Source organism: Castor canadensis, chromosome 7 (genome assembly GCF_047511655.1).
Source record: "Castor canadensis chromosome 7, mCasCan1.hap1v2, whole genome shotgun sequence".
NCBI lineage: Eukaryota > Metazoa > Chordata > Mammalia > Rodentia > Castoridae > Castor > Castor canadensis.
The window spans coordinates 105172193-105184622 of record NC_133392.1 but is presented as its reverse complement, the minus strand read 5'-3'; the positions used below and the strand labels follow the sequence as shown (position 1 = coordinate 105184622).

The following is a 12430-nucleotide window of genomic DNA, read 5'->3' as shown; positions in this document are numbered from 1 at the left end:
TTGGGTATACAGAAAAAAAAGGAAACTATAGCAGTAGCAGTTTCTTAGTTGATGAAATTTATTGATTGAAAAGAAATAACAAAGCTTTAGAAAAAAGTACTAAATGCTTGGAAGATTCAGGCCACCATAAAAATAAACTTCAAAACAAGTTTTCAGAACAGCAGTTGAATCCTGCAGAGCCATGTGACGGGTGAAATTAAACCTGCCACAGACACCACATTTGTATTCTTTCAGCAGTCAGGTTGTAGAGTATTGCTGGCTCCTCCTAGTATTGCAGATGCAATGGCATAATTTAGCTCCTGTGGTCTGGATTCATACTAATCTTATTAAACTGTTCCTGTACAATGAGCTGAAGAAAGGCAATCAAAATTAACTCAGTCTCAGAGACATTGACTGCTGGGATGAAATAAGATCAAAACAACTTCAGCACCAGCAACCAGAGTTGTAGTGGTTTATTTTGGACAATAGTGTCATTCTTCCTATTGTACAGAGACCTCAGTAGCAAAGAGAGGGGCTGCCAGGGGGAAATGATTGTATATACAGTTTCCTAGATTGATAGAATGTAAGAGTTTTGTGCCTAGTGTGGGAAAGCCTGTGGAGTTTATATTGGTTGTCACAACCAGTGCCATTCAGTGGTCTGGTGAATTAATCATTGTGCCTTTTAACTGTCCTTTTTCAAACAACTAGTTTTCTTTTTTCTTCTGAATTTTTCGTTTTACAACTAAATTGCCCAAAGTTGTTTAGACATCAATCTTAATAGTGCTACCATTAATCTTAAAATTTTTGAAGTTTTTATGATTTGCTTTCTGCTATAAGTAGTATGTAATCATTGTAGAAAAATAAGAAAATATAGATAGCAGAAAAAATCCCATGATATACCATTACACATTATAAACACTACTAATGTTTTAGGAGATATCGATCTAGATATTTTCTCACTGAAAAAATACATATAAACATATTTCAGCAAAAATAGTATCATACCACACACTGTTTTGCAATCTGCTTCTTTAGTAATCATTCATGTATTTCTGTATGAGTTAGAATTTCATGCCTAATGACCACAATATCATTCTATTTTATGGACTTATGACAATTTCATTAATCAATGTCCCATTATTAGACATTTAGGTGAAATGCATAACTGTGTTATTATAAATAATATTGGCAAACTCATTAGTATATATGTATATATATTACATATTTTCCAGTTATTTCCTCATATTCTAGAAATCTAATTACTAGGTTAAAAATAATGAAAATTTCCAGAGATTCTGAAGGCTATCTGCAATTTTATCTTTAAATAGGAATGAAAATATTAAAATCAAAAAAGATAAGTCATTTGAAATCTTTAATTAGTTTTATAAAGATATGAAGTGCTACATTAAAACATGATATATTAAGTTTCTATGTTAAGCCACTTGCACACACAAAAACGTAAGTTATGGGTTTCATTGAGAGCCATTAACTTTACCAATCAGTAAATGACATGATTTTCTAAGTAAAAGGCAATGTTAAAATACTGTCATCTGATTTTATTAATAATTCTTAGGAATTTAAAAAATAAGGCTGAATTAAGATATAACCCACATATCATAAAATTACCCTTTTATAGTATACAATTAAGTGATTTTTTATATATTCAGTTATACAACACTTTCTAATTTCAGAATATTTTATTACTCTCAGAAGAAAGAAAGGTTATATATATTAGCTTGACTTCTTTAATAAACTAAAGGATTTTATAACTATGTTGACATTTAAAATGCAGGTTGGATTTTTCTTTGGTTTAATCTATTCAGAACATTTATATTAAATTTTTCAGTAATGTACACAGTGATTAAATCCTTAAAAGAAGTCAGTATAAAATGGTATAGCTACTGTTTAAAAAAATCAGAATGTGTATACATTCTAGTCACACTTTTAAACATTGAATTTGTAACCTATTGAGTAGATAACATTTTAACAGAGAATAATAAGACAAATTCAGGATTTATACAAGAGATGGTTCATTATCATATTTTGAATGATTTAAAATATAATAATTTATGAAAATGCTATGAGATAAGTTTGTAAGTTATAATTGCACTTTTAAAATAAGACGAGCTCTTTAATTGCAAGAGAACATACTGTTTCTCTTAAACTTGGCTTGAAGAATGGTACCATACTTAAAATACTGTAATAATCTTTAAGACTTATATGTACAAAGTTTATTTTTTCAATGTATTCACTGTTTTCTGTATGAATGAAATTTTGTTTAAACAAGCCTAGTTGTTGGTAATAGAATCCTAACCTGTGTTACTTCTGACTTATAGGGTATCTTTGTTACTAGGGTTCAGCCTGATGGACCAGCATCCAACCTACTGCAGCCTGGTGATAAGATTCTTCAGGTAAGACAAACAAAACTGTTGAATGAAAATCCAACATTGAAACAAACATGTAACCATGATATTAAGTTAATTGAATTAAATGACTGACAATCATAAGTCCTTCTCATATTTCTCATTTGCCTATCTTGTTTTGAAGTTGAGAGACAAGTCAAAAACAATTCAGTCTGATAGAATCCTATGTCCTTAATACCTCCAAAGTACCTGTCACATGGTAGCAGTCTGCATATTTTTGTTGGACTGAATAGAATTACTTGGGAATATAGAAGAATGTATACACACATATATATTCATATATTAACTTATGAATAGTTGTTAAATAAGAGTAATTAAGTACCTATACCTGTGTGATCTTAGATGAGGAAAGAAGACCCAAGAGTAAGTTTATTTCTGTCTGAATCCCATGAAACACATTGTTGTATCTATCTATTACCCTGCCCAGGTGAACACAAAGTTAGCCCTAGATAAGAAACTTCTTAAAATGTATTGTCTGCTGGAACAAGGCTTTCTCTAACTTAAACCTCTGCATATCAGAAGAGTCACTCCACTAAACAGTTAAGCAAATGCTTGCTATAACCTCATCCATTTTGCTGTAGTACTTCTCTCTGAATTTACTTCCCATGTAAGAGGTACTTAATCATTGCCTGTGTTAAAGGAAAAGCTCTAAGGTATTGTCAATGTATTTAAGATTCACTATTTTGGCCACAGAAATTTCCCTCAATGGTGGCTCATGTCTATAATCCCAGCTATGTGGAAGGCTTAAGGATGAAGTCACTCCAAGGGCACCTGGGAAAAAAGTGTGAGATGCTATCTGAAAAATAAACTAAAGCAAAATGGATGAAGGACTGGTTCACATGGTAGAGAGCTTGCCTAGCAAGCACAAGACCTTGAGTTCAAACCCCAAGACTGCCAAACAAAATAAATAAATTTCCCATTATGTAAATAGATGCATCTACTTGAAATTGCTGATATTTGGCCATCTGTAACAATTCTGAAATGGCTCAATGTAATACATTGAAGATTTAGGTATACTAAGAAGACAGAACATATGGGAAAGGAACCTTCATCAGTCCAGCTGCACAAGCACAGTTAGAAAAATACAAAGACCCTCTCCATTCAGCTATGAGATCTTCCATCTTCTATCTATTGAACTCTCTCAGTCCTAAAATACAGAAATATAGAAGTCCTGTGTAGCCCAATGGAGATACTAACAAGATTGCTTTCACACTTTATTCTCATTTTATTCTTGCTAGTTTTAAACTAATTAGCAAGATTATCATCGCTACTCAAGTTTTCAAAATTGATAGTTCTCTGAAAGACAAGCGGTGGCAATGCTACCATGAAACACCACCCAGCAGTCCTGAATCCCTTCCATGCAGACAGACAGAAGACAGTTCAGCAGATGGTCTTCTGAGTTAGAATAGTGACACAAAAAATACACACAAAAGAATCTAAATTTTTTCTTTGTTGGAAAGTCTATGAGTTTTGATAGGTTAACTAGTCTTCTGACCATAAGCAGCTTATAGCATAACTAGCCCTCAGAACACAATGTATAAAATGAACTGTAGTTTATATTATGTATGAGGTCCCTCTCAGCTAAAATATTAAACTCCTTGATAATTTTGTTGGTAGCAGAGAGCCAAGAATAAAGGAGCAACGCCACTTCCTAACACTTTGTAAATACTCATTTGCAAAGGAAATGACTAGTTTTTTCTCTCTACTGAACTTCAAAAATATCATTTTGAATCTCAGAATCTGAAAAACAAATGTAGTCACTTAATTTCAGATCTCTGAACCTATTATTATGATAGGCTGAACAGAAAAACATTATATAGCTTGAGACAAGGTGGTAAAGTTGCCTTCATTCAGGACAGAGGTAGCAAAAGAAAGCTTTTTCTCTTCTGCTCCAATTCAGAAAAATAAATCATATATACATGAAAGACATGCATCATAATGAAGATGCATATACTGAAGATGGGAAAATAAAAAGTTAAGTGTCCACTTACAGTGTCCACTTAAACAAAGGTTTAATATTTAGAAATACTAAAATCCCTAAGATTTGTATAACAACAGCAAAGTGCACAGAGGAATGGTTTCCTAATGCAAGAAGGAGGAAGGAATTATAAATTCAATGAGTTTAAAGACAAAAAACCACAAAAGAGTTGTACCTGGCTGGGTCTTCTCTCCAAAAATGACAACTGAGGATGTAACATTTTGTTTTTACAATAGAACTCATTGTATGTATAATAAAATCAAAGCCCATTATCAGTTTAAAAAATGCATAGACCTTAATCAAATGAGTTACTGTATCTACAGTTTCATTCATAATAATTAGACAGCAAAAGTGGGCATTTATACTCTTAAAGAAATAAGAATGATTGATTTGGAACTTAAATAGTTGCCAATGTCAGAGCTAAGCAAGCAAACTATAATTTTTGACTCTATGATACTACTGGCTTAGTTTAAAGAATGTTGGGAAAAGGATTAATAAAATTGAGTTATCAGCCACAAGGTCAGTGTTGTGTATCACTTGAACAAATTTATTTACAAGGCTAATGACAATGAAAACCTGGCAGGAGAAGAGAAATTAAATAATTTATAGTGAATTAATTAATAGCATCTATATTTTACCAGTTACCAAACAGATTTTTCAAAAATGAGACATGTAAATATGGTACCCAATTGAAGATGATTTTGTCATCTCTTCTACCTTGTCACCATTTTAAGGGTTTTTTAATTAGTAATCCACAATGTACCTCTGATCTCTGGCTGTATTCCTAAGATAACAAAATTGGGCTGGGGGTATAGATCAGAAGTAGAACATTTGCCTAACAAGCACAAGGCCCTGGGTTTGATCTCCAGGATCCAATAAATAAAATAAACAAAACAAATAAAATACCAAAATAAATAGTCAATGTGATAATAATTTAAATAAACTAGCAATTTCTCCTTTTTCCTACTATTAAAGACCATGGTCCTATAACTGATAGGGATAATTCAAGAAACCATTGTCATCAAAGAAGTCTAGCAAAGAATACTGTTAGCAATTATAATTATTGTGCTTTTATTGTTTTTTAGGTTGTTTGTAGTTTGTTTTTTGGGGTTTTTTTTACTTATAGCATCATATCTTGACCCAAATTGTGGAGTTTGACACTCATATTATTCTTCTTCTTCATAACAACTGATTAACTCCACCCTACATCCTGATTAGTATCTTGTAAGGGGATATCATTAGAAGCTCCATTGTGTTAGACTTTTTATCACTGTGACAAAATACCTCAGAAAACAACTTCAGAGAGGAAGGATTTATTTTGGCTCATAGTTTCAGAGGTTTCCATCCATGACCCTTGGCTCCGTTGCTTCTGAGTCTATGATTGGTGACATAGAACATCATGGTAAGGAGTACGTGGTAGAGCAAAGTGGCTATGTCATGGCAAACAGGAGGCAAAGAGAAACAGGAAAAAGGGAACAGAAACAAGATATGGCCTTTCAAGAAATGCCCCCAGTGACCTACTTCCTCTATCTAACCAGGCCCCACCTACTAGTCTCCACTGCTTCTCAGTAAGGCCATCATGTTCTGAAATTCATCAGATTAATCCACTGATTAGGTCAGAGACCTCAATATCCAATCAGTTCCAGAACACTCACCATCTGGCAACCAAGTCTTTTGAAAGACACTTCATAGCCAAAACATAACACCCCTAATAAATAAGAGGGAAGTCATGTGCCCTAAAACGAGCTCAAAGCTAGGAAGACAAGATGAATGTATACAGACCCATTAGAAAACTATAAAGTCCTTGATTTTGTGATGCAACTAAAGATGTTATAGCAGCATTAAGAAAATGAAGTGATTGATAACAGTGGATGTTTCACTAAATAAATAAAGCCAAGATGACTACCCCTCCTCTTCTTGCTTCACCCCACTGAAGCAGCAGGAGATATGACTGTATGGCAGGGAGAACTGGAGGTCATAGAGAGCTCCAGATGGGAACTGGAGCAAAAAAGGGATTTCATGTCTCGTGAACAAAAGTTCCTCTTGGCTAAACAGAGGCAAGCAGGATGAATAGGAGAAACACTTGTGGGTAAGACTGGCCTAAGACTTCAGGAACAGGATAAGAGATTTAGGCCAAAAAAGAGTGAGTGTGCAGTACAAAAATGAGAATATTGAGGCAGAAAACTCACAGGTTTGTATGTTAGAGTCATGAAGAAAGAAAGCTTTGGGACAAGTCAAGTTTGCTAGGCTGGCTCTGTAGTTTGGCTGATATGCAAACAGCATTGATTAAGCATCTATATTGTACCATTTAAGTCACACACTATGAAATAAAGAAAATAAAATAAAAATAAAAGCAAGCTGTCCATCAAAACAGAAACCAACCTGATTATCGAGGCCTCTGAAAATAAAGAGAATTTTCAAGTTATTCTTTTCCTGGCAAAAGTAAAAGGAAAGTATGATTTCTTGGGGGGAAAATGCCTTGTAAATCAAAGTAGAAAATTAACACTTGCTGAAGATGTTTGTTTGCCATGTTTCATAAGAAGAAAACAGGTACTCTAAATCTAGAGTGGATAAGTAAATTTCTTCAGAATTTCATATAGACATCTAAGGGAGAAGAAAAATCTTATTTATGTTTTATTCTGTGAAGAATTTTTATAATGCTATCAAAAAAGCCATTAAGACTTCGCATTTTCTTGGGCTGGAGGCATGGTTCAAGTGGCAGAACACTTGCCTAGAATGTACAAGGCCCTGAGTTCAAATACCAGTACCACACACACACACACACACACACACACACACAAACCTGCAAATTTTCACACATTTACAAAGAGTAATGTAAATTTTCATGTGAAGTTCTTGTGAAATGAAGGTCTATAGTTCAGCTTTTTGATAGAAAGCTTTCTTTAAATGACTTGGCAAAGAGGCAATGTAGTATTGATTATACAAATACTCACTGCTAAATATAACCCAATATTTAATGAGTACTTTATTAGATGAAAATTCTGAAATGGGAATTAATTCCAGGTAGTTAACATAATGTACAATTATAATTACTTATGATTCCTACTGTTTCTTACAAAGCCTGGCTGTCAGAATTGGATTCTATGAAGACTTGCCTTTATAGCTCAAGCTTGGCTGCTGTGTTTTTTTAGTTTTCTTTCATACAAAGTGTTGTAGGCATTAAAAATGCAAGAGATTAATGTAATAATACATATCTAATATACAAAACATGTGTGTATTAGATATATATGTAAATGTTTATCTTTTGAGGGTGAGTTTAAAGCACATACCTGTGTCTCTAATCTGACTCCCTTTTGGAATCTAAGAAGATCTGCACTTCTTGCCTTACTGGATAATCCAATCCTACCAACCTTATGGTCAAGCCTTCTCCAAGGCTAGTTTTTAAGTTTAGAACTTACACAACTGAATTCCTATGAGAATTATAGCCTCATCTGGAAAGTTTCTGCAGTATAAACACCCATAATATATTCACTTAACAAAACATTTGCCAGAAGGAAGTCAAAGATAAATCCAGGAAGGAACAAGAGGAAGAAATTCAGAAACCAAGTGTGTTTCACAGTAAACTGACGCCATAATCACAAAGCTGTACTTACAGTTGGAATTGCAAATATTATTTTCATTAACCCTCAGTCTTTTTATGTCTAAATTGCAGAGGAAGGAAATTAAAAACATTTTTCAGTGCAGAAAATGTCAAATGGAATTAAAATAAGAAGAGATATCTTCTGAAAATAACAAAGATTATAGTAAAAAAAATGTGCCTTCATACTTTCAAATCAGCTGGTACTAGAAACCCATTAATTACATATTCTTGATGCATAACATTTTCAGAATAACTTTTTACTTCCTAGACTGTTTTCTTATTAACTTCACTGGAACTTAATAAGCCACTCATTTGTTTCTCATTTTTCACTAACTTGCAATTTCCTCAAAATTACACATTTTATTTGAATTTGATAATGTGTTTATATAAAACATATTTGACCAAATCTAGCAATATTTTAAATTTTCATTAATTTAGCATTTATCTTATTTTGCATTTAGGTTGTGCATATATTTAAAATATTATATTATGAAGATGTCATATGTCTGTATTTTTCAAAGCAACATTTAATTAATACTCTGCAATTGATAATGCATAGGACCAGCATTTATTTCCTCAGCCTCTCTCTATTCTCACACACAAAATCACCACAAACTTTACTACTCAAAATACTGGGATTTTCCTGATCTTTATTTTCATCAGAAAAATCCTAGAAATGAAATAACATAATTAATCTATTCCCTGTCTGAACCATCTAAGATATAAGCCAGATAGCCATATTCATGTTAATAGATACAGTGTAAATTCTATTTTTCCTTTATTTTTGTGCTGGGTAGGGGTACATTATGACATATGCACATGTTCTTACAATGTATCAAACATATCATACATGAATTCACCCCCTATACCATTCTCCTTTCCACTCCCCCCCAGATTCCTGGAGTAGTTTTACCAGGTATCATTTTGAATTTACATACATGTGTCCTTTTGTGCTTTTGTTCTAAGGGTGAAAGGAGAAGGCTCTCCTGACTGAGTTTCTATATTCTGTTTCCACTCAACCTTTTTCCTGTCTCTTCTTATGCTAAAGCCTAAGGTCTAAACTCACAGATAAGTTTTTTGTGTGAGTTTAAAAATTCTTACAAAGATGATTACATACAAGGACCAATTAGAACTCATTTACTAGATTGATCAGTAAGTGCTAAGTTACAGTGAGATAGGAATGAGAATTTTTATTGTGCTATTGCACAGTAGGATGACTACAGACAACAATAATGTACTGTATATTTCAAAAAGCTAAAAGAAAAGATTTTGAAAGTTTTAAGAATATGAATAAAAGAAAATTTTAAGATAAAGAAATGATAAGTTTTTGAGGAGATAGATATATTTAACCTGATTTAAATACTACACAATGCATACGTGTATCAAAACATGACATCACCCTGTCATATGTACAATTTTTATGTTTTTATGATTTAAAAATAAATCTAAAATGAAAAGAAGAAAAATTATTTTCCCTGCAAGGACTATTGTGGAAGTTATATGAGTGGCCAACTGTTCACATATGCAACCTGAATGAGACACCAGGAATGAGACAGGGCTATGATTTTTCCTTGACCAGTCATCACTTTTGCCAGGACACTTGAGTTCCAGAACATTTGGTACATGCCTCAGAGAAACAGCCTCCTTGGAAGTTTGCCTTCTCCCCTGCCTTCCTCTGAGCTACCACAGTGCTTTACCTCTTCAGAGATTAATTCAGTATTTGTTGAGTGTTTACTGTGGGCAAAGCATCACATTTTGTTCATGACTTATTTCCTTTTCTGAATAGCCCTCTCTTTGATGAGAGCCTCCCTGTTCATCTATTTCTTAGCTTCTATCTCTAATGCCTCCCACATTGCTGTGGGCAGTCAGCATACAACAGATACTTTTAATTAAACAGATGAAAAAAATAATCATACTAGAAGTGGATCAACCTTCTTTGAAGATCTTTAAGTAAATGTATCATTCAAAATAAAGTTGTGACTAATTTGTTTTTATTATTCATGCCCTTAATACTGATATCTTTTTGCAGCATCAATATTATACCAAATCTAATGATGAACAAAATATCATTTACAGCCTCCAAACCTAGAGAATTCCTTATCCTTAAAACTCTGAGATATTTAAATTTCAAACAATTCCCTGAATTTTTTCAGTGGGATTTGGATTCATTGCAATCTTAGGTTTGAGACTGTGGATAAAGGAATTTGAGTACTCACAAAGGTATTATGAAGTTTTGACACTTGAGAACTCCTTTATTAAAACAAAATTCTAATTTCATAATTCACATATACCTTTGGCACTAATTGAAGGAATTAAGGTAGTTAACATACCCTTCAAAACCATAGTGGAATATATATATATATTGCAAGTTTGCTATTTTCCTGATGTCAGAAATAGGAAAAGACTAGAGAGAAGAATGTACTATATGTGGTGCTTTCTGTCACCATGGCCTCAACTCCTCCCATCAAAAGACAACAATTGGCAAAATGGATTTAAAAGGAAGAACCAACAATTTGTTGTTTACAAGAAATCCAGCTTGCAGGCAGAAACAAACATTGGCTTAAGGTGAAAGAGTGGAAAAAAAGACTTACCAAGCTAATGGCCCCCAAAACAGAAGGAGCAGCTGTATTTATAACAGATAAAGTAGACTTCAAACCTCAATTAGTCAGAAGAGACAAAGGAGGTCACTTCATACTAATAAAAGGAGCAAGAAAGCAAGAGGAAGTAACAATTGTTAACTTATATGCACCCAATGTCAGTACATCCAACTTCATCAAACACATTAAAAACACAGATAGACTCCAACACAGTGGTAGTGGGAGACTTAAATACTCCTCTATAATCAATAAATAGGTCATTCAGACAAACAATCAACAAAAAAAACCTCTAGAACTGAATAATACCATCAATTAAATGGACCTGACAGACATCTACAGAGTATTCTATCCTGAAACAGCACAATATACATTCTTCTCATCAGCCTATGGAACTTTCTCCAAAATAGAACATATTTTAGATCACAAAGAAAGTCTTAATAAATATAAGAAAATTGAAATAATCCCTGAATACCGTCTGACCACAGTAGAATAAAACTAGAACTAACCAGCAATAATACCAAATAGAACCCTATTGTCTGATTTTTTTTACTGTAACATGAAATAAAAAATCTGAGTTAACACACAAAATATTCTACTTAACAACTGTCTCCTGCCACCAACACAGCCAATGGCAATTTCAATCAGTATTTTCATTGATTAAACATTATTAAGAAATATTTAGGATTTCATTAATTCAAAGCTAATTTGTACTTCTAAGTATAGGAATTTCCAAGGGTTTATATTTTGTTTCCTAGTATTTTCCTTATTGGTAGATGCACTATAATTTAAAAAGCAATATTTTAGAACCTTCTTTATCACATCAATCAATTTTAATGAACTAGAGATAAAATATTAGATATCAGATGACTTTCGTTTATGTTATAAAGCTTATACAGTATTGCTAAAGATGTAATGCTATTTGTAATTTGAAAGAGGTAAACACAGTAAAACATTTTAACTTTTACAATTAAGAGCAGTTGTTTGAAATATTAATATTTCAAGAAAGCATAAAAAAGAGTAAATAAAATAGTAAAGGCAATGTGTGCCCAAAATAAGTTTATCAGTCCATTGAAAATTGAATGTATCAACTACTTAGCTGACTCTAATTCTGTACTTTGCCAAGCAGTCAATTTGACTGATTCTTTTTTTCCCATATCAACTGAGTCTCACACTGCAAAGAAAAAGTTATGTAATTATTGATTGTTGGCCTGCCAAAATGTATTCCTATCAAGTTTCAATAAGTTTGTTTTAATTTGGCCTTTATGGCATTGAAAGCACATGGGACCCACCTCTCTATACATTAATATAAAAACTATGCCAATAAAACAATTTGCAGTTTAATGTACAGAAAACCAAAGAACCATGAGCCCTCATTATAGAGTTCTAGGATGCATGTTTCTTGACATAAATATCAAATAGGGACCAGCTGGATTCTGAAATTGTTGCCCTATGTTAATTACGTTTGAAATGAATTTTGATGACTTACACTGATGATTCTTAGCTAGAGGATGGGAGACATCTTATTACCAATGCCAGTGTGCGTGTCCTTGAGGGGTTTATCCCTTAGGGGTATTGGATTGGGTTAAGACTCACTGATGTAGATAATGAAAATAGTTGCATTTTGCAATAAAGTACATTAAAAATATTTCTTTAATATAATTTATAAGCCAAGAAATTTCCTGTGGATCAAAATAAGATTTAGCAGTACTTAAAGAGTCTAGATATGTTTGATGTGATTAAAATATGTGATATACTCAGGGTTTTATGTCAGCAATTATATAAAACAAATATAAAAGCCATGTGTACCCTCCTAAACCATCTCAACAAAGGCTCCTGTAAAACCAAATCACAA

The 12430-nt window shown here is 32.8% G+C and overlaps 1 protein-coding gene across 7 annotated transcripts in view; it reads left to right on the top strand.

The window, feature by feature from the left end:
- The window catches only part of Lrrc7 (leucine rich repeat containing 7), a 509113-nt gene that overhangs the window by 475138 nt on the left and 21545 nt on the right, over window positions 1-12430 (top strand). For 6 of the 7 annotated variants that reach the window (XM_074079777.1, XM_074079774.1, XM_074079778.1 and 3 more), the window contains one exon: window positions 2316-2390. In XM_074079777.1, the coding sequence (XP_073935878.1) occupies window positions 2316-2390 (75 nt within the window). The remainder of the gene's footprint in view (window positions 1-2315; window positions 2391-12430) is intronic. The other variant, XM_074079776.1, reaches the window with a different exon arrangement.